General features: G+C 34.9%; 1 protein-coding gene across 1 annotated transcript in view; it reads right to left on the minus strand.

Annotated features, from left to right (window-relative positions):
• Positions 1 to 4,696: 4,696 nt before the first annotated feature.
• LOC149791074 (solute carrier organic anion transporter family member 4A1-like) overlaps positions 4,697 to 24,935 on the minus strand; it is a 30,770-nt gene continuing 10,531 nt past the window's right edge. The window contains exons 2-13 of the mRNA XM_089971460.1: positions 21,097 to 21,368; positions 20,040 to 20,365; positions 15,959 to 16,177; positions 14,439 to 14,541; positions 13,891 to 14,012; positions 12,223 to 12,344; positions 11,758 to 11,896; positions 11,205 to 11,403; positions 10,299 to 10,470; positions 9,195 to 9,484; positions 7,106 to 7,170; positions 4,697 to 5,423 (exon numbers count right to left, since the gene is read on the minus strand). Coding sequence (XP_089827586.1) covers positions 5,137 to 5,423; positions 7,106 to 7,170; positions 9,195 to 9,484; positions 10,299 to 10,470; positions 11,205 to 11,403; positions 11,758 to 11,896; positions 12,223 to 12,344; positions 13,891 to 14,012; positions 14,439 to 14,541; positions 15,959 to 16,177; positions 20,040 to 20,365; positions 21,097 to 21,350 — 2,298 coding nt within the window. The 5' untranslated portion in view covers positions 21,351 to 21,368 and the 3' untranslated portion in view covers positions 4,697 to 5,136. The remainder of the gene's footprint in view (positions 5,424 to 7,105; positions 7,171 to 9,194; positions 9,485 to 10,298; positions 10,471 to 11,204; positions 11,404 to 11,757; positions 11,897 to 12,222; positions 12,345 to 13,890; positions 14,013 to 14,438; positions 14,542 to 15,958; positions 16,178 to 20,039; positions 20,366 to 21,096; positions 21,369 to 24,935) is intronic.

Here is a 24,935-nt window from a genome sequence, read left to right on the forward strand (position 1 = left end):
GTGTTCTTCAGGAATTACTTGTAATTGTTCACGTACAAATCCCCGTTGAGGAGCAGTTGAATCTAATCTGTAGATTGCAGGTCTACCCGTGGATCTTACCACGCTAGAAATGTTAGGTGTCGTAATACTCCAAATAGGATCAGTCGTTCTTTTTTACCTCCTTCAAGTTCACCAGGTTCATATAAATATCTTACAGTAATATTACCTAGTACTGGTTGTTTTGAAAAGACATGTCGTTGTATTGGTATGTCTTTTTGTAATTGCACTAAAGAGTTTCATAGAAAGTACACTAGTAATGTCATTATTTAACGCAGCTATCACACTTGGTAATCTTGCAACCCACTCTCGAGATCTCATATCTTTCTGAATTATTTCCTTCGCATATTGATATCCAAATAACCGCACACCAATCGTTCGATTAAGTCGTTCAACAATTGCCCGACCACGATGAATTTCGGTATGTCCTCGGCTGATTTTGACATTATGTTTCTTGATGAGAGATGATACTGCACCAAGAAATTCCTTGCCAGGATCAACTTGTAGCATCTGTGGCCATGGAAAGGGTCCTCGTTGATAAATTCGTTCAAAAGCAGATACAACTTCAGCTGCTGTTTTAGTTATATTGGCTCTGTATCCTTATATCTACTTGAAACATCAACGACATTCGATACGTATTTGTATGTACGTGAATGACGTCTACCAATTTTAGCTGTATCGTGTGGTAAAAAAAAATATCTACTTGATGAACTTCATTATGAGTGCTGACATCAAAATGTACATGCGGAATATTTTTAGTTGGTGGTAGATATTTCGGCCATATTGCCTGTCGTGCTAACCAATTTGCTGCAACAGAATGTGTAACATTTTCTGCATCAGTGAGTTTACTAATCGCTGCTCTACCCCTTCAGTATTCTCTTGGGCTATAATAAATCGATTCCATTATTTTATAATAATCGGTTGATTAATTACCGGCTACTAATACTAGTTTACCTTTCATCGCAGATCTTTCAAACTAATTAGCTAATGATTCTCTGAAAGATTTATTTTTTATGGAATTTAATGAATGTCTCAACTTCACATCTGCAACAAGTCTTTGTTGTAAATCTTTACTTTTATAACCTACGTCATGAACGTGAGATGCTTGATCAATAGCATTTACTGGATGCTCTACAGGACCACAATAATTATATGCTGGAAGATGTTTTTTCTTCTGGGTATTTAGCCCATGGATTTCCTGGTAATTATCCTAATAAAGTAGCGGTATCACCGCCTGTTTTCATACGAGACGAAATAAATTTATATTTATTTGTACCACATTTCACCCATTTGCTTGTAAGTGCACGCTTTTAATTTTTTGTTATTGTTGTTAATCAACATGTGGAGGTGGATTGTCTACATCGAACACAATATAAATCCATATTATTTATTATATTTGTATATTATGGATGTTATTGATTTCTCAGCGACACGAAAGCAAGAACCAGTAAAGCATCATCCAGCGCAGCCATATTCTATCGGAGCAATTATCATAGGTCCATCCGGGTCTGATAAGACACAATTATTACATAATCTGATAATGAGATGGTTCAAATGGTATAAGTTGTATTTAGTAGCTCCGTCAGTTGATGATCAGAGATGTTATGAGGTGCTTAAAGATTTTTCGTTTTTTTTTCCGTATCAGGTTTTATGTTCATAAATGGACTTTAAAGCAAGGAGTCTGTTCACCCTCTGCTGCTGTACTTTCTTGCTATATTGCCTTTCATAACAGAAACGTTTACAATAACAGCACAATTCTGTATCCGGCACGCATGATGTAGATAAATCATAGTTCCCGACTATATTGGAGTGTTTTTGTTAACTTCAGGTTTATGTACCAATATTGGTCATTACACCATGTATTTGAACCACATGTCTTCAAATGAGCACATTGCAATTAGCTGTAACTAATATGAATACCTAGATTAAAATATGGTAATTTATATTAGGCAATTATATTTAATAAGCTGTCGCTAGAACATGCAACTATTCATGTTTTCGGTCCATAATGGTCATTCAAACCACTCTGGTCACTCAATCCCCTAACTTCAACTTTTCAAACTACACGTTTAAATAATAAATTAAAAATGATTGGAATTGTTTCGGACTTCGTCAAGTTTTAGTGAAGTTTTTGAAACTATAAAAAAGGATTGTATTTAGAATGAATAGTTGTATCGATTGGTAATTAACAATAATATAGTCAAAAATCTTATATTTTAGATAGATACTCGTATCCGTTAGCATTAAGTTCTACTTTCTACTGTTCTTATGTGGAATCATAAGACCCAGATTCATCGTGTGATGACGAAACGGGAACATCAAACGTAACCCACGAGAAAGGCTGATTATAACACGACAATGGTATACTGAGCACGCACGATGTAAATAGAACATTTTCGCTTTTTCTACATTGTGTAGTTAGAGGGTGTGTGGTGACGACAGAATTTGAAGAGAAACATCGGTTTAAACCAAATGCAAAATGTAATAGAACAAAAAAACCCCAGTAATTTGCCTTTAAAGAAATAATTTCACCTCCTCTTCGGACAGCCTTCTCAAGATAGGTGGATTTTACAGTGCCTTGTCAGATATATTGAACACTATAGGTTGGACAGGAGGGGATGATTGGATTGTCCATTCAAAGACCGATTGGTGGAAAATTTTATTTTGAATTTTAGCGGCGAAATTCGAGACCTTTCGAATATATTTTACTTACACAAAGTACACCAGAATCTTTTAGGTGTGCTTGTACACCAGACTGGATTGTATCGCATGTGCAAAATGTCAATTCGGCGCTAACCAATACAGTCGAGTTATCCATAACTGGTACATTATCATTGAAGTACATTGTCACATTAGCGTAAATATAACATTCGGTGAAAGTTGGTCTTAAAGATCAAAAGACACTATTTTAAAGACAGTCATGAATTTTGATTAATATTTTCAGATTTTAAATTACCTCACTTAGACGGTATATGTAAACAGAGTGGACAGAAACATTTCATACAGTGATGTGATGTGATGTTACGTTATGTTATCTTGTTATGCTTTGTTATCTTATATTATGTTATGTTCCACGGTTTCGCCGGACAGTTGTATAAATGAGAATGAATCGCGATGTGTGCCATCAACTTTGTCATTTATGTTACCACCTGTAAAAAGTGAATTGAGTTTGTGCTTACCTCATTCTTTTGCTCAAGAAAAGCCAGAATTTGCTTTTATTTTTTTTTTTCAGTTATAAGCTTGAAAGAGTGTGTGTGATTTAGATTTTTAACGTAGCTTTATAAAATGTTCAGTCATATCGCTACGATGCCTGCAGTGTGCCAGTTTATGGTGATGTTTAGCACTGGGGCATCATGCTGCAGATATGTATCATGATGTCCCACCCAGTCACATTATCCTTACACCAGGCCGACCAGTCCTAACACTAGCCTCTTAATGCTGGCGCCAAGCAAGGCAGCTGTTAGTACCATTATGAAAGTCTTTGGTATGACTCAGCCGAGACTTTAACCCGCAACCTCTCGCATCCGAGGCGGACGCTTTACCACTAATAAGCTTGAAACAAGGCAAATTATGTAATTTGGATTGGTGTTATAGACGGGAAACACATTAGCTACTCTGCTTCATGTAGTTTTACTTGCTTCCTCTAACAGTCCGACGCACCCATGCTGTTCTTATACAGTAAATAGAATTTGTAATAAACACCAATCAGTTATAGTGATATATGACCACATATAGCGTCATTTAGTAAGAATCTATTGAGGTATTTGATGGCTTGCTAAGACGTGCATGTACTGGTTCCGTTTTCAAATACAACTATTGATTATTTTCTATGAGCTGATCAAATGCACGACCAGTCTCCATGGCAACGTGTTCGTCAATACATACTGTCCAAAAAGAACGATTGCATGATGTGACAAATTTCCCTACAGCGTTACTAAAAGAGGAGTCAAAGCTTGGAACACTGACGGCAGTGTCCTCACCGAATTGTAACCAAGGGTTATCCTTTATTTCTACAGAAGCAAGATGATGGGCACAGGATACCCGATCTTGAATGACCTGAGGATGGGAATATGACGCAGAACCTCCCAGTCAGGAGTCCAATGCCATAATCAATGAACCATATTGGATCTCAAACCAAAGTAAGGTAGCGGACGCGGGTGAGGTCTCATATTTTGTTCATATTCAACCGCTTTTAGCTCTTAAACAAGACTATAGTCCTAAGATATATTTTCATGGTCTCAGCATACACTTTTTGTGGGAGCTCTAAATGAAGTGATTTTAAGACGCATAAAACTCTAATTCAGTGACAGTGTTTGCTTACGTAGGTGAGGATACGCTGCCAAAGATATATATATATATATATATATATATATATATATATATATATATATATATATATATATATATATATATATATATATATATATATATATATATATATATGAGGGTGTACCTTTCTTGAACATTGGCTAGATGAGTCGAATGCCATGCTAGAATGATGATTATAGAGGCTATGCAATCCGTTAGATTCACAGTCTATTAAAGGCTTTAGATTACTAAAACGTAGGGAAAGTAAGAAAATATAAAACTAGTGACAATAACTAGATACATACATTTTGACAGATGCGAATTATTTGCAAAGACGAGTTGGTGTGTTTAACGGAAAACAAACACATGTTCGAGCCCGCACTCATCTGCTTTACAGTCCAAAACGCTAACCGCATACCGCTGAGGCACCGCTGCTTGTAAAGAACATCCAGAAAACCAGCCAATATTTGGTACAAAACACTGTTGTATGAGAAACTTGTATCATACACCTTATTCTGAGTTTAAATATTTGAATGAAACAGATTCGTACAGCATGTATAGATGACACTCTAACTGATTTTGAAATAAAAGTACTGACTTATTTTCACTTTGAAATAAATGCAATGTCTGAATCAGAGTTTTGGCAAAGTATGAATATCGTCTTCATTATTTGTGTGCTATTCCTGTATGTCAGTTTTAATAATCGATAACTTTCATACTAATATGAACACATATTTTATCAGCATACTTTGCTACTGTTATTACTCGTGGGATTTCGCACTCTCACCCCTTTTAGATAACAGATTCTTTGTCACAAAACACTAATGAAGATTCCATCGCCTGAAGTTCATTTAGTCCTTCCTCGTTGTTCTGTTCAGTGGGTGCTTTGTAGAAGAACTGTGCCAGAAAATAGAAAAGTATACTGGAGCCCTTTACTAGACACCACCACACAAACAGTCTGGTTCCCATATCAGTTTTCTCATATATCCAACACGAACCCTTGATACCACATGCATCCTGCCATACTTCGCATGCGCTGTCGATGATATTCCCCAACATTAGCGGACCTGGTGTTGTCCCTGAAAATCGATGAAGAAACGTTTTACATTAAATTGGTTAAGTAAGTTGGTTAGCTGTTTAGCTACAAGATGTTAGTCCGTCAGTACGTCAGTTAGCTTGTCATTTTGAAAAGATGACAAAACACAACCAGAGGGCGCTGTTTGCCTAAACATGAGCACTTTCAGGGAAATTGATGCAACCTCAGACTTTTACGTCAAGGCAGAGAGCAAACTCTCGAATGTATAAGGCGGATTGATATATCCTTTCTAGTGGTACGCAAAACCCACAATTAACACGCAATTCGTGCGCAAAAAAAAAAACACACTGAGTAAACGTTGTTTTATGAATGTATATGGATGAAACGAGAAAAAAACTTTAACACATTCTAACAAAAAAATCAATTATCAACTGAATGTATCTTTTTAAAATCATCAAAACAATCCTTGATCATATAAAAAACAATGTTGTTTTAATCATGTTATCCAGGTACATGATAGGTTCGTTGCCGAAAATTAAATTCAGAATGGCTTCATCACGTTCAGTTTTCAATTATCTTCGCTTGTTGCATTGTTTCTTTGTTTGTTGACAAGTTTTTTTACTTTTGTAAGGCCAAGAATGAACCGGTTGCGCGACCAATACCTCCCTTGCAACTGGTTATGTTCCCTCCTGTGTAGATGGATTTAGCATAGGCATCTGAATTTTCATCCGATTTCTACCAAAATAGCGTGTATCACTTCAAGGAACGACAGCGAGGTCATTCGTGAATCTTAGATGAATATAACAAATGTTGATTAGCGGAGAGAAAACGAAAACATGTAGACAAAACAGGACAACTGAATATCAATTATTTATAGCTGTTTGATATTGTAGCGATAGAAGTCTAAGAGACTACTTACCAACCAGCTTAGGTCATCCAGACCTTTCAGTCTAATGATATATGCGCCTGACTGCGAGAACAGTGACCTAGTTTCAGTTCTTGACGGTAGCAGTTAGCCTTTGTATTACTCCCGTCCTGTTACATTTGGTTACTTATTAACCAACTGAACTGTAAAAATAATTAATGTAGTGGTATGCGCGTCCGACTGCGAAACAAACAAAAAAGTTTTTATTCACGACAGCTATTTAGACTTGATATCCATTCCCGTTATGCATTTGGTCCCACTTTAAACGCGAGTGAATCTGGGTGACATTAGATTAAAAATGTAACAGGAATGGAATGAGCGTATTTTTTTAGGTATATAGCGCAATTAATAACGTTTCTAACTGGTCTTGTTCGATTCCCAAAGGCGACAGGTATTCGTTGGATCTCTTCGTGTACATTGTTATAAAGTTTCATAGCCAAAAGGAATGCATAGAATTACCAGCATAGTAAACAGTTACAGTATCAGAACCAATAACCCCATTCCTATCCCTACCCAACTCCTACTCCTACTCCTACCCCTACCGCACTCGTACCACCACATGTTTAGAAACGAATATCTGCCCATTTTATAGTGTTTTCCATCTTGAGGTTTGATTATCTATTATTATGCAATACATAAGTTTGATTAGATAATAATAACTAATAACCATTATACGAAAACTTTGTATGGGCCAAACTATGTTTACCAGTTTGGTGAGAAAGTAATGAGGAAGGATCACAGAGGGTTCAGTCTGGGCGCGTGTCAGCGAAATTCAGAATCATTAAATGGTTTTAACTCACCAAGCAGCCGAAGAAACAGCCATTGGAAACCAATAGCTAAGGCACGTTGGTTTCCTTGAACACATCTAAATATGAAAATAAATAAATAAATAAATAAATAATAATAATAATAATAAGAAGAAGAAGAATTTAGAAGAAGAAGAAGAATGTGCAGAATAATATGCCTCAGTACATTATCAAAATTTACGCGAAAGGTTTCGTTGCTGATAATACCGTTATCTGATTCACCGTGTCGAAATGTCATTTCTGCTCTTACGATCGAAAGCATGTTCCGCTGCCAGTATCCCAACAATACAATGTCCACAAGAACAACATGCTCAGCAGCAAGACGGTGGAGATAAACGTATAATCGCGACCGAAAATTTAAAAAAAAAAAAAACAATTAGGAAATAAAGTTTTATGAATATAAAACGAATAATTAGAGATAATATGGTTTTTTATACAACAGTAGTTGTTTTCAAATGAGCGCAAAGGCATACATGTATTATTGCATCAATAATTATTCCATATAATAATACCATAATAATCATATAGCAATAATCACTCTAAATCGACCTAGATAATCACATACCCTTGATAATACATCTGCACTTTGTATTAATAGTCAATCACTCTAAATCGATCCAAATAATCGCATACCCTTGAGAATACATCTGCGGACTGCTCAATAATCAAACACTTAAATTGGCATAAATAATTACATATCTTTGAAAATGCGTTGGCACATTGTATTAATAATCAATCGCTAGAAATCGTATTAAATAATCAAGTGCCCTTGAGAACACATCTGTAACTTGTATCAATAATCAATCACTAGAAATCGAACTAAATAATAAAAAAATCCTTGGGAACACATCTGCAGTTTGTATAAATAATCAATCACTGAAAATCGAACAAAATAAACACACACACATTGGAGTACACCTGCAGCTTGTATTGATAATCAATCACTAGATAATGACCTCAATAATTTCATATCCTTGGGAATACATCTGCAGCTTGTATCAGTAATAAATCACTGGAAATCGAACTAAATAATCACACGCCCATGGGAATACATTTGCAACTTTAGAATTCTCTTTCTACTAAACAGGTTTGTGATAACTTTATGGAAAGTTTTTCGCCCTGTCGTTATTCAGCACAGCGTTTGTTGTTCTCATTACCATCTCATATGTCTATGAAAAAATTGAAAACCAAATAGTTAAAGGGCCTTACGATGACAACCAGCTTAGATGCCAGTAACCTGGTAAGTTGGACATTTTAGTAATACCGTATATTGCGTCAGTCTTACATCTTTTGAGTATTGATCAAAGTTGTCGCAAAACTTCCCAAAGCATATCCCGTGAATTTGACTAGTGATTACAGTTGTCGCAACATTTCCCAAAGCATATCCCGTGAATTTGACTAGTGATTACAGTTGTCGCAACATTTCCCAAAGCATATCCCGTGAATTTGACTAGTGATTACAGTTGTCGCAACATTTCCCACAGCATATCCCGTGAATTTGACTAGTGATTACAGTTGTCGCAACATTTCCCAAAGCATATCCCGTGAATTTGACTAGTGATTACAGTTGTAGCAACATTTCCCACAGCATATCGTGTGCATCGAATAGCATGAAGACCCAATGTACATGGACTTTCTTAAAGTTCTGAATGGAACGTATACTAATATAACAAGGTCTCGAAAATATGTATGCGGGACATAATGTAAGCCATGTCTTTGCACTGAGTAAGTAAATTTCATAATTTCGTATCGTACATTTTTCTATAGGCATGCGAAATTTATATTATGTGGGTGTTTTCTAGATATAATATTGAATTTAGAATTTATGTAACAGAGCTTGAGTTTGTTTCTCAATTTAGCGTTTATTTGGTAAAGATTGCTTTTATTACTCAAACATATCGAGAACACATGACCTAATGATTTTGCCAATATTTTAGAGTAGAAACCTCCATTTAACACTCACACGTACACATGCACACACACAATAGCACACTGAGACACACGTCATTACAGTATATAAGGGGATTGAAGTAAAGAAAATTGCAATTTATGGAAAGAAAGACCACCATGAAAGTGTTCTTACCTCAGAGTGGCAGTTTGTGTTGGTGACACCGTAGTGAATGTCATGAACATCCCTAGGAATAACAGCGGTGCCACAATGTAAAGCAACATACAGTCCGACATACATATTCCCTGGAAAGCGCCTGTAGTTGACATTGACAAATTGGTGACGTTGAACGTTGGCTCCACTGTAGTCGGCACCAGAATGCCTGAAGACAGAGCGGCTATGGTGCTTTCGTCTAGTTCTGTTTCAACTGTGGTGTTGCTTAGGTGCTGTAATCTGGCCACGACACAACTACAATTCTTGTACATCTTAAAAAGGAAGAAACACAACTGCATTTCTTGTACATTTTAGAAAGGAAGAGACACAACTGCAATTCTTGTATATCTTAAAAAGGAAGAGACACAGCTGCAATTCTTGTACATCTTAAAAAGGAAGAGACACAACTGCAATTCTTGTACATCTTAAAAAAGAAGAGATTTTAAAATAATTCGTACGGAAACATTCTCTATCAAGGGATAATACTTTTAAAAAGAACCTTTGCATTTATTTCCAATTCAGAATATATTTTCTATGTTGAAAATGGTCTCATTGGAAGCACATTTAATACCATATACAGTGTATAAACAAACTAATTATATGAATGTACGTATATGCATATTAAATTGTCATCGTCACTTTTTCAGAAAGAAATTAGAATAAAAGGACGAAGAAAAAGGAAATAGGTAGATAGAACCGATGATCAACTTATGATCGTGACTATGAGGCAAATGTGTCTCGACATGCAATTACTGGACATATAAACTTAATTTTAAAAAAAAAACTGTCTTGCAATCTCTCATTGGAACAATTATATTCCCTCAAAATATCGCATCGATAACGCGCTCGGTTGGCATATATGCTATCCCCTGTTTGATACATAGCATTGTCATAAGTGACATTAAAATTAATTACTTATCGATATTATTCATTTTCTTTGGGCTTTCTAATTTCATCCAGTTTCATATTTAAGGCTACGTATCGCTATAATCGACGCCGTTAATCATAAGTTTTTTTGACTGCTGTAATTTACTTTACAATCCGTTTATTAAAATTTTGTGTGCATGGTGGTGGTGGTAGGACTACCTTGAAAGGTCCCATCGGTCCTTCCATTATCTGAAATTCTTTCGAGCAACCAGCATGACATGGAGTGAAGTATATAACACCATCCATACCGCAAACAGGCTCATAGGTCATTGAGGAACAACCACAACCGGCATTACACTCATCCTCAAGGAGTGGTGGCTCGTCCCAGACACTGATAATAAATAGACAGATCGATAGAAAAAGGGATAAACGTGTAATGTAATTAAATACGTAAGTGGGTAGATAAATGTGAAACTACGTAGGTATGCTGATAAATCTATAGGTATATATTTGAAGGGGAACTAAGTAAGAACACAAATAACCAAAGTATGTACAATCTACTGGAACATTTTAGTTATTCTATATTTTCCGTGTGATTTTATAATGCACATTTGGGGAAATCGCATTATTTCTAATTTGCAAATATATAAAAGCCCATCCACCCGCTAGAATATGGCACATTATGCTGAATAATATATTGCTTAAAATAAATTAGGCCCTAGATAATGGTATTTCTCCTGAACCCACCCATCCCAACATAAAAAATTAACAACAGTAGCACAGTCAAAATCGAGCAGGATATATTTTATGACATAGTAAACAAAATTAATAATGTAATAATATTGTTTAGGTATTCAATGTATCTGTGTGGACCGTGTGGACCTTTGAACTAAATATTATGCTTGCTTTTCTTTGCTAAACATTCCTTTATGTTGCTTCTATATGATCAACAGATACTTTATAAATGATGTTTTCGTTCACAATGAGAAGATTTAATATCAGATTTATACAAATATTTTATTCCACATTATATATAACGACATGACAAATACAGTGAACTAAATTAGAATTTTATATAAAAAAGAAACAGAAACGAAACATAATTCTGAGAGCTGAAATTCGCACCTTGTAGCGACGTAAGGAGTGGTGACGCCTGCTATAGTTTGCGTCGAACATTGCAGCAGGAAAATACATCCAAAAAGTAGCGCAATGACATCAGCTAGAAGGTTCATTCGAATAATGTTGACACATTTCAATTTCAGGCGTTTCACAATGTAACCACCAAGTAACATGCCACCACCTGCTCCAGGGACCGATATTATACCTGAAATTAAATTGAATTTAAATGTACCAAAAATAAAAATAGGTTTTTGTTGTTATTCTTGCTTTAAGTTTTACAAGTTTTCATTTTATATCTTCATATAATATTGTCTAAAATAAGTCTTATATCAGCTAAAGAAATTAATCTTATTTGAACCTTTATTTTTCATTGGGTGATTAGGTAAAGAAGAATAAATGATGTCTAGGATGTTTGTTTTCTCTTTTTTTGTGTGGAGAATTTAGCAATGACCATAAATACAACTGTCGTGTAGAATTATTGTTTCATCTGTTAATGCGATTTTGCTTTGATCTTTTCTTTATTAGCTCTAAATATCAGTTAAATCTTATATATAATTACCGATTACGAAGCTTGCAAGCGCAGCTGGTAAATTGAATTTCTCCTGAAGAAATTTGGCGCCAAAAGTAGCGATTCCACTGACAAGCATGCCCTCTGTTGACACGCTAAAAGACAGGAAAATGTAGGTCGGATTCTGAACCTGCAAAGATGTAAAATTTTGTTAAAATATTTTAAGGTATTTTTACACATACATATAGAATACAGATGAAAACGTGCGTTCGTAGATATCGAAAAACAAACAGACATGGACAGAAAGTAAAACAAGAATTGATGTTTAACTGCATTGATTGACTGATTGATCAATTTTTCAAAAGCATTAATTGATAAATATTTGTTAAATCAAGGTTATAAGCATTCCACGTAAAGATGGAACAGGAAGCAAAGCATATTCATTTGCATGAAAGAAGTGCTTATTTATGAGGTTTCCATCATTTGCTACATTAAATTAATATACAATGTCATTACCAAATTCCAAATCGCTTTTGGAAAGTCCCTCCAACTTTTACCAAATGTCTCACTCTGAACCAAGGAATCTGTTGCATTTCCACATGCCTCTGATTTCCTCTCCGCCTGGAGTTTTGCACTTCCTGCCAATAAATCAATAAGTAATAAAGTGAACTGAAACTTAATCCTCGAATTTGTGTTTTGCTCCGTTATGTTCTCATGTCGGAATGACAAGGAGCAAGACAGAGTTACTGCCCCTTGCTGGATTAATTGCCAGTGTATTATGTGTTATCTACGATTATTTACAATGCACATTTCCTCTGACAGCGGAGTTAAATGGACCAGTCGTCTCAGATAGCTGGTTTGAATAGACCAATCTCCTCAGAGAGTGGGTTAAATGAACAAATCGGGTTAATTCCAGGGTATAACAATTATATTATGAATTAAAGGGTCTAGAGAGACACCTTTAGTAAGCATATAGCAACATTTGTCACAACGAACACAATGGATTGCAATGCCATCGTCTATTTTCCACATTAAAGTACAAAGGTTTAATTGACGACTCTCAGTTTCAACCATTTTCGCAGACACGGAGAGTTGTTTTTCATTAAATACGCAGACTCTTACGTTAGCTGGTAGCTCACTTGTGAATTAATGTCAACGGTAACGCAAAGCACTGGAAATTTGAGTATTGTGTATGCAAATGTGAGAACAAATTATAATACCTAATCCATTTCCTGGTTACAACGTCAGAGAAGGATTGTAAAATCGTAACGTTGATAACATGTGTTGATATTATTCAGTAAACCTTACGGTATTTTAAGTAATCTCTTAATTCATCGGATGTTATGCGATATCTTAGCGCATGCGCATGTGTCTTAAACAAATATCTGTTGACAATGCATAAACAATGTCATGTGAATGCACGTTAAACTTTTATAAAAATGAAACTCATGTAAGAATCCACAAACCACGGATGGTTGACACGTTCGGAATAAAATTTAGGACACCTGTCGTTGAAAGTGAACTTTCTTGCGTAATACTAAACAATAACAGTTATATACAGAAAACGAATTTGTAACGGGCACTCAGTCTGTTATTTGTTGATTGTGGACATGTGACATAAGGGCGAAATATGTGATCGAAATAAGTCAGCTTAAGAAAATGGGTTAATAAATTTCGCCTTGTACTAGCAAATGTTTTCAATAAGAATATGTCCACCAAGGTAAGTTTCACAGAAAATGGTAAAATTATTTTTATTCATGTTATAATCGATTTAACTCTCTTGGATGAGAGACAGAAAATTTATAACAATCTAATTACTCAACGTTGAAAACGTAGGCAAATTGAAAATTCCTCTTGAACAATATTTCTTATTACGTTCGGTAATGACATTCTCTATAAATCATTCCATAAAAACATACTGACATAACCAACCTCGTCATATACTATTCAAATTTATAATTGTCTTGTTCAAGCAGACTTTCGGGTGACTCCGTGAGATCCTAGGCATACTTATGTCAAATGAATGCACGTGAATTTTTATCAAACGAATTGCATGTTCTAGTATTTTGACTACGAATTTCTGCCACAAAAACATTCATTATTAAGCATTAGGATGTTTGTCACAGAAAGTAAGCAACCTATAGGCAGTGTAAGTTTTCTAAGTACCGTTGCTATCCAGCTTACCTGGCAGACGCTTTGGGTAAGCTACCATAGGGATGGCAATCAGGAACATCAAAGTGCCACTGACAATAAATGCGATCCACCAAGCGCCTACCCAACGTGGATCACTTGGAGTAATCGTTACACTGTAATACAAGGGCAAACGTAGCTACAACCTTGAAATTAACAAACGCCGTCTTCATTTTTTCAGAAAATATATGACGAGGCGAAGTGCACAAAATTATTGTTCAGAACAAATCGTATGGCTTAAATTTGTCAGAAACATATTTGTGTGGCAAATTATAAGGTTAATGTAAGCAGGTAAAGTATAAGGGTAATGTATAAAACAACAGTAGAATACCCCTCCCCCTCCAATGAAAAACCAATCAAAGAATGGGCTTTTTTTCTTCCACAAACGCTAAACACTTCAGTTATTGTTACGATGATAGTGGAAAAAGTGTTAATAAATATTTATAGATCATATCCTATTATATGGAACAATCTCCACTAATTACTTTTTGCAAAATTGCTGGGTAGGACCATCGAGGCAAGATTGACAAAGTTACACCTACCTATTTATGTCTACTTTGTCTACATCTGTGTATATATTGAGAAGCTGACCTCCTCCCATATAACCCGCCGCCACTCCTATTGACGCTGCAGCGTATAGGAAACCTGCATAGATGATAGATAGATAGATAGGCAGATACATACATACATACATACATACATACAAATACATTCGTACATACATACATACATACACACACATACATACAAATACACTCGTACATACATACATACATACATACATGCATACCCACCTACCTACCTACCTACATATATACATACATACATTCATCCTTACATACATACATACATTCACTCTCTCTCACACACACACACACACGCAGACATACATACATACATACATACATACATACATACATACATACATACTTACATACATACATACATATACACTCGTACATACATACATACATACTTACATACATACATACATACATACATACATACATACATACATACATACATACATATACACTCGTACATACATACATACATACATACATACATATACACTCGTACATACATACATACATACATTCACTCTCACACACACACACACACACACACACACGCAGACATACATACATACATACATTCACTCTCACACACACACACACACACACGCAGACATACATACATACATACATACATACATACATACATACATACATACATACATACATACATACATACATGCATACATACATACATACATACACACATACATACTTACATACATACATACATACATACATTCATACATACATACATACATACATACATACATACATACATACATACATGCATGCATGCATGCATGCATACATACATACATACATACATACTTACATGCATGCATGCATGCATGCATGCATACATACGTACATACATACATACATACATACATACATACATACTTACATACATACATACATACTTCCGTATGTTTTATTCTCGGTTTGTTAAAGATCTACCATTTTGACTCCAGAAATATCCAGAAATTCACAGATTCGAGGGATTTTATTGATAACTATTTAATTGAAATAAATCTACTGCGTGTGTTATAGTTTCAAAACCACTTGTCAAGACATGACTAACATACAAGGAGAGTTAATATATACGTGTATGATATTCTCAACAGAGCTTGTAAATTATAACCACTTTATTCGAGAAGTCTGCAAAGGTGTCATTATAGCCGCAAATTCCTGACATCAATCATTAAATACCCCATTTGGTAGGGAAAGAAAACGTAGTAATTTTTTTAGTTTCTAATGACAATAATTTTACGACTTATCTTTCAACATGATGCATGCTTAAAAACAGTGACATTCTACTTAGACCGTCAAACAACAGCATATACATGAACACATTTTTTATTATAATGTGTGTGTGTGCGGGGGGGGGGGGGTACATATCTTGCAAGCGTTTGCTATACTTTTATTCTAATGTGTGTGTGTGTTTGGGGGGGGGTACACCTCTTGCAAGCGTGTGCTATACTTGCCTAGATATAATGGGGTCATCTCAGCCGGACTGTTTTCATCGATAAAGGTCGTTCCGAGAGTAAACATAGGTGTAGACCCTATCCCATGGAGGGCATTGCCCAGCATAAACAGATACAAAAAGTTACTCAGTCGGGATGTCTCAACTTTTTTTCCCGTACTGCAAGTATCTGCTCTTGTTTCGTTTCTCGTATGGCATACATTTTCGAAATCATCCAAATCTAAATATATAACAATTAGATAAACTACATATTTATAACAAATAGATAAATTAATCTATCAATATTTATTTATTGATTTATTTAAAATGATTGTAGAATGTAAGATTCTTAAGCACGAAAGCATTCGTGTCGTCTGGTAGAGCATGCATAAGATTGATAAGATTGTATTCGAACTTCTTTTAAGTTTCATTGGTAAAGTAAATTTTGTTCTAATAGATTTTTTTTAAAGGCACAATTTCCTCTCATTTATCGTTTGGCTCTAAAAAGAAGATATTCTCATTTGGATAACTGTAATAGTACGTATTACATGATACTGTTCGATTTACCTCCCGGTGGTATCCTGTAATATCAGCTCTGATAACATGAACTCAAGGTGGCACAATGGAAGAATTATTATCATATCACACTTACTCAGTTTTTGTCCAATGAACTTGGTTACTTGAATTTGTTTTTTTCTTTTAGGGCACTCTTAACACATTACTGGCTAAGTATTGTCGAGGATGCTGGGATTGTCTTTACTAAAGACGAACCGAGGCAGCAGAGCCGGGCCTACCTGCCTGGAAAGGCATCTGCGAGCCTTGAATTACTAAGCCAATTTAACTGAGCTGTTTTCTTTGTGTGATGGAAAACAATAAAAGAAACAAATTTTAAAGGACACCCAATGAGCCACGCTATTTGTCTACTGTGTACAGCTTATATCAGGATGAACTATGTGAACCAGGTTAAGTAAGCTTAAGGAAAGGGGTTCATAAATGTCGCCTTTTAGTAACAGGTGTCCTCGATATGGATGTGTTTGTATAAACATACATTCTTTAATTCACTACAGAACCAAAAGCAGTCTTCTGTGTTTCTCTATAAAAGTGCAGTCATATCTGGAGAAAACAACACACACCCAATACCATAGTCCGCTCGCAAGTTTCACACTACTTCTGTTTCTGTGTATTATTAGCTAGACTGGATCACACCGTGTTCAAACAATAATAGGTCAACCAGGCTAATTAGTGATTCATTTTAGAATCAGCGCGAACTGACATTGCATCATATATAATCATATTGATAAGTGATTTTCAGGACTTTGTGGGATTTATAATGAACATTGTAACTACAGCAAAATTTAAAGAATGTATTATTTATTTGGAAACAAAACAGACCTAAAATCTTGAGTATTGAACAGAATTCAAGTGAAAATTTTATAAATCGATTGATTATGCTTGTAGCATTTTCATATTATCGAACATTTTTTATTGCTACCATATCATTTTGTTTTGGAATCTTTGCTGAGAAATTTTAAAAGTACTTGATGTACATAAGTCATTACAGTATTGATTATATGATGACGAGGTGGGAGATTCTGGGCTCGATTCGATAGTGATATAAACACCATAGCAAAATTAATCCTTTCTGGAAAATCTTTAAAACAGAAAATAGTAAGAATTATATATAATTTTATTTTAACACGCATTAAATCTGTAACTATATATAATAATGAAGTCATCTTTGGTCAGCTTTATGCTCGGCAGATAGGAGTTACCGAAAACTATGGTCAGCATCATACTTAGTAAATACGATTGAACGAAATTTTGGTCACTTTATGCATGGTAAATAAAACGTAACGAAAACTTTGATCAGCTTGTCGCTTGGCAAATGTGAGTTAATGAGACTAGGGGAAGAGTGATATTTGCCATGTTGAAATTTCAAGGCAGGAACTAAAACTGAAGTCAGTATTTCATTGGACTTATGTATACTATATCAGACGTTGTTTAATTGGTCATAGATACAATGTATAAGTTATTATTGAATAGGACATGTATACAATGTATCAGTCATTATTGAATAAGACATATATACAATGTATAAGTCATTATTGAATACGACATATATACAATGCATAAGCTATTACTGAATAGGACATATATACAATGTATCAGTCATTACTTAATAGGACATATATACAATGTATCAGTCATTATTGAATAGGACTTAGATACAATGTATAAGTCATTACTGAATAGGACATAGATACAATGTATCAGTCATTATTGAATAGGACATAGATACAATGTATAAGTCATTACTGAATAGGACAAAGATACAATGTATAAGTCATTACTGAATAGGACATAGATACAATGTATAAGTCATTACTGGATAGGACATAGATACAATGCATAAGTCATTACTGAATAGGACATAATATACAATGTATAAGTCATTACTGAATAGGAAATAGATACAATGTATAAGTCATTACTGAATAGGACTTATATACAATGTATCAGTCATTACTGAATAGGACATAGATACATTGTATAAGTCATTACTGAATAGGACTTATATATAATGTATCAGTCAGTATTGAATAGGACATAGATACAATGTATCAGTCAGTATTATGATGGACATACAACTCATATGGATACCTATTTTAGAAATAACGTATTAGTCATTATTTACCATATGAAAGAAATTTCAAATTGTTATATTTTGTTCTCTGCAATGTTTCTTCGCACTGCTAAAATTTCGTGATAATACATTGTAACCCATTTTTCCTCGATATGGATGTGCTCTTTGTGACTTGCTCTACTTTTCTGTTGTGATTAGTTAACAGTAACATCGCTTTTCTTAGGATTTTCTGCTAGCATTTTTTTTCCTTCTTGCTTTTATGTATTCTGCATTTTAGCTGTTTTTAGTATGTGTGCATTTTAACATGTTGGTGGAAATATATGTAATGTAATGGTTCTGTCTCATGATCATTAAAATGTACATCCACATGATTTTAGTAGTAAGTAGATCTTTACCAATCAAGCTGCTGCTTTCTGCATAAGATGATACGGGTAAAACTCACAAACAAAGCGTTATTGTTTGGCGCGTGACCTTGACAGCAAGGTCAAAAGGATGAGCAAGCATGTCACAGGATACATCATCGTAGCATGATAATGGTTCTTCCAGAGCAATCGAAAACTCATCTAGATGATATTTTCTTTTCCTAAGTTAATACGGGATATATTTCATCGTGTTGTGCAAGTCAGAAATGAAATATATCAGGTAGTTATGGAGACGAAGAAAATGTTATTTCGTTATATAAATTAAAAAAATCCAGAATTGAAGCATAGAAGATTTAACCCACTCGTCAGCACAACACAATACCCCCACCGAACCCCCTTTCGTAATTTCACTTCACTTTCAGAAAATAATCATATTCATATCAGGGATAATCTTCTGCTGTACAATTCATTTTTTTATTTTTTATATATTTTTTATATATTTTTTATATTTTTTTAAATATATTTTTTTATATTTTTTTATATTTTGCAAGTCCGATTCAGCAGATATAACTTATAATATATGTACACGGCATCGCATGGCATGATGGGAAACCTGATATTTTCACACGTAAGGCTATGTTTCCCACATGTGAAAATACAGGATTGAGAAAGTATAAAAATTCTTTCACAAAACTGGTTTCTATATTTCACACTTAAGTATATAATACATTCGCTTAGACGATGTTTTAACAAAGCTGTAAACGTTTACGGAATGAAGAATTTCCCACATATAGCCTAGCCATATGTGTACAAGACTTTGGAACAAAGCACAACATGTGCAACTATCTATTATATACGAATATTATGAACCTCATGTCATTATATATATATATATATATATATATATATATATATATATATATATATATATATATATATATATATATATATATATATATATAGACTAAATCTGCTTGAATTTAATCTTATGCAACTCGTATCTAATGAACACTAGTTTCAGATCTCATTGTAAAAAGAATGACATCGCAAATATTGCAGCTTTATATTTATAAAGACAATCAAAACCAGCTGCATACCTGACGCTTTATAATTGTAGACACCGGCTGCAAAGTGCGGAATGGAAAATATACAAGAACCAAGTCCTAGAACGATGATTCCGATTCCAATCAATAAAGGCTTGTTTCGTCTGCCGCCATAATAACTGATACCCAAGACGAAAAAGAAAGCTAGGAAATCATTGGACGATGCAATCAATCCAGACCTTGAGCTTGGCAATTCAAATCTCTTTTCTAGTGTGCTGATGACGGCGTTGAGAACGCCATTTACAATGAAACCTTGGAGAAAACTAAACAAACAAGTCCAGAAGACGTACCATCCAATACGATTGAAAATCTGACACCATCTGAAACAAAAAAAAAAAAAAAACATCAGACATATATAAATCTGCCATAAAATCAACTATATTAACATACTAGCTTCCACACAAGTTGTGATGTCATTGCAGTTATAACATGAATGCATCTATCACTGAGATAGTTTATTGCACTAGCTATGTTACTGACCTACCGGCTTCTAATTTCTTGGGATTTTAAACCATTTCTGTTTCTAGCCGTGCGTGTCTAAAGAGTGTTTGAGTCTTTCATTCAGTAACGTTTCAATTATTATGTTTTTGGCGAGGACTTGGGAAACTATGTACATTTTGTTTACAGAGAGGAACGTAGTTCTCTTTCCTCGAACATTTAACACTGCTCCTTGGCAAAAAGCTGTACAATTAGAATTAAGCAGCGTAGTTGCATATGTCCATGGTATTCTCAAATATGTTTAAGCCCCAAACCACAAAAGTATCACATAATACAAGAGTCCACCCTTCGAAGAAGATTACAATGCTTAAAAGTGCGGAATAACTGCCAAATATCTATACTATATCCGAAGGACACAAGTGTTTTTATTGACCGTTTAGGACAATGGAGCAAAACGGAAACAATATCTTCTGGACATACTAATTTACTTTGTTGCGAAACTACATTTGCTCTCATATACCATGTTATGACTTTGCGCAAATAAACTTGCATTTTCTAAACTTCATTTTGTACAGAGCAATCACGGTGTGTTATTGCAAGGTATGATATTTACCTTGGACGCCATTTACCCCATCCGTATCTGAGGAGCTCTTGTTCCTCTACTTCGTCTGTTTCATACCCTGCGTATTTCTTCCGGTAGCCATTTAGGTCCGACCCATGCTCATCAAACACTACTTTTCCATCATTCTTCTCGTTGTGAAGGAGGAGAGAAGTGTCGCCAGAAAGGACATTTTTTATAATTTCGAGATCCTCTTTACTTCTCTTTACAAAAATTTCATCAAGGTTCAGAGTGCCTTCATTTGACATGGTGGTCTTTGAGTAAAACTGAATAGAAAATCAAACGATTGTTAAAAAAGGTAGCAGTAATCCTCAGTCATGGACGGGCAGACATCTGTCATAGTTTAACGAGTTTGGATGTTGTGTAAATGTTAGGTAATCGTTCCTTAAATGATAAACCTATGTAAATGTGTTGGGTATTGCCCAACTACTCGTGTCAAAAACGAATTCCGTTCGGATTGCAACGGCCAACTGATCTGGCGGCTATTACTACAACTGCTATTACTATTATTATTATTACTACTACTACTACTACTCATACTACTACTACTACTACTAATAATAATAATAATAATAATAAAATACTATTAAGTAGTAGCATATTCATGATTAAAACGATTTATTATCATTGCCACAAATGGTAGAAACAGAACAAAGATAGAAAACAACATATGAGCCTTCTAGGTTGTTATTATGTACAATAAGGACTCATTTAAGGTTAAAACTTCAAACCACCGTAATTGACACTGCCTGCATGCGTCTCTTGGTCGTAAAAGTACCAGGTAAACGCTCGCCTTACCAATCATTGCTATCTCAGCGATGTCTGCGTGGGTTTGAGTTCGGGCTCAGCCAATGTGGATATGTGAGAAAGCTGCCAGTGGCTTCACATGGATCGGTGGTTCCGAATCGGTGTTTTCTCGGGTTCTTCCTCCACCACTTATGATGGCGGACATGTATAGCGTATCCTGAGCTGAGAAATGACGTTAAACCCAAAATGAACAACAACAACAACTACAACAAGAACAAGATTGTCCTCAAAGATACAAATAACAGAACTGTTGATGTAATATCGTTACAAATGGTCCATCCTTGTATCCCCAGTTCTCCGTTCAATAGATAGGAATGGGTTTAATCTCAATATGGTAAGTCCGGTTTTCAAACTTCTTAAGTGCACCACTGTTCATAAAACAATTAACCATTTTGACAGTAAGACCTTGTATTAAACGAATGAGCTATAACGTGTCTAACTATTCTTGTAATTCTATATATAAAAAAGTGTCAGTAACAATACACATGTCGTCGTCAGCATACAGCAAAAGAATTGTAGTTTGTAATTCATTATTAACAGAGATTTAAGCTCCACCGTTTGTTTTCATAATTGGTAATTTCAACTAAAAAACAAAGGATAGTACAAACTTGAATCGCTTATCTTTAGACTATTAACCCAATTGATCGTTAGAAGTCTTTAATGTTTTATTACAACACACACATTATATATATATATATATATATATATATATATATATATATATATATATATATATATATATATATATATATATATATTGTTACCCTGCATCCTATCCCTGAGCTAAATTGACAGCTTCTATATCGATGAGCAAGACGTTTCTGACATTTGTTACGTCATGAGTTATATTGGACCTCTCCTTGATTTAAGTGCAGTTGCAAATTAAGTATTGTTAATTCTCCATCCATGTAACATTTAGCATTTCTCACAGTTAAACAGCATTGTCGCACAAACTCGATTTGCTGCACAAAAGACTTGGAAAGTAATTCTCTCTTGCTATAAACTGGATGAGTATTGCTTTTTGCAACATTATTATTTTGCATGGGCTACATACATACATACATATCTACCTACCTACCTACCTCACTACCTACCTACCTACCCAAATATACACATTGCTAGTAAAAAAGAGAGCAATCTGGTGAACTGTTACCGACCTTATGACAATAAAATCGGGGGCCCCGAGTGGCCGAGTGGTCTCCGTTACGGATCACCTCTGTCTGCGTGGGTTCGAGTCTCGGATTCGGCTAATGTGGGTATGTGAGCAAGCTTGCAAGTAGCTTATCGTTGGTTGGTGGTTCTTTCAGGGGTTTTCCCGGGTTCTTCCTCCACCATTAATACTGGCCGCCATGTATAGCCTATCGTGTACTGGAAAAAAAATGGCGTTAAACCCCACAACAACAACAACAATAAAATCGTACTAGTTGTGGTAGGAGATCACATTCAGGCCCGATGGAATTTTTATATTGCTGGAATAGACAGAGGTACTGTCGTGGACCTTAATGTCCTTTAATAAAATGAAATAGCTGATACATTTGCAAATGTTATGAAATATGAATTCAGTAGAGTTTTATATCACTGTGATTATTGGTAGTATTGTTATTATACTTAGTTCACAGACAAAATTAAAACATCCTTGGAAAAACGAACCTTTATAGAGATCTGCATAAACAAGTTCATTTATGGATAATACTTTGAATTTAAAGAATCTAAAATGGTGCACTGCATCAACTTATATACCGATTTATATGAGTCTTGGAGTGTCATTGTATTCACCTTGCAAAGATTATGAATGTAGGCCGACATATTGATATCGGTCTTAACAAAGCACCGATACATGCTTGATTTCGGTTTCAACAAAGTGCTGATGCACCGCTTGACATCGGTCGCGACATAGCTCATAGCTCGCTTCTAATCTGAAGGGTTCATGAGATAAACTATTAAGTTGACAGCAAAGGGCGAGTGCAAGATATACGTTATTAGGACAGATGGATAGACTGCAGATATATGCGAAGTCATTTGGGATGTCCGTATCTCTTTCCAATGCAAATGTTCTAGCAACGATCTTCTGAACTAGTTTCTAAGGTAATGTCTGATGATTCTTTTATATTAAAATACAAGTTTTGGCTGAGGTGTGTCCAGCTATATGTATGAAGGTACGTGGTTGTTATGTCATTTAGGTTTTTTAGGTTATTATGACTTAATAACAACCACGGGTTGGAGAGCATATCAAAATGGTAACTATTTATATCTGAGCTGCTTTTCTAGAATGCTACCGCAAAGGCCGAGATCGTTCTGATTGATGAAAAGTATCAAATGAAACGGTGGGTAGCTCCTTGACCTTAGACTAAAAATCTTGAACCATTAGAGGTCTCCGTCTCTTCTGTTTTGTCCTTCGCAACTTTCAAAAAGATAATAGTAACTCTCTTGCATTAATCTCTTTTTTACAGTTAATGAAAATATGATTCAGTAAAATCACAAAAAGATGAGTAGAAGAATACAGACTGTTTTTCTCACCTCGTTCGAATTAAAGCTTACCAAATGCTTGGCCTCTGAAGTGAGGGCTATCATAATGCATCGTATGTATTGGTGTGTGATATAAATTAATCTTAACAAAGAGGCAAATTTTTTTGTCAAATTCTGATCCTGAGTGCAACATTTTCCTACCTCGCACCAGCGCATATGATGGATTATTAGGTTTTTTTTTATAAATGTCTAATTAAAACAAAAACTGTCGGGGGAAAAGGCGGATCGTTGTTATGAGTATACCTATAAACAGACCGTACTTCAAAGCGCATACCAAATTTAGTTTACACTAACATGTCCCTTTTTATACGCAGAAAAATGCGAATTTTCAGTATTAACAATGCTAGACACATTGCAGATTTTCATAGCTTCATAAGAATAATAATGTTATTTATGATGCCACTGACTGTACTCATGTGTGATAGTATTTTCCCACATACCTAATTAGTATACATAGAGATTTTCTAGGAGATCGCTTTATTGGTGTGGTCCGTCTTAGA

The sequence above is a fragment of the Sinohyriopsis cumingii genome, chromosome 10, assembly GCF_028554795.1.
Source record: "Sinohyriopsis cumingii isolate HCF-2022 chromosome 10, ASM2855479v2, whole genome shotgun sequence".
In the NCBI taxonomy this organism is placed as follows: Eukaryota; Metazoa; Mollusca; class Bivalvia; order Unionida; family Unionidae; genus Sinohyriopsis; species Sinohyriopsis cumingii.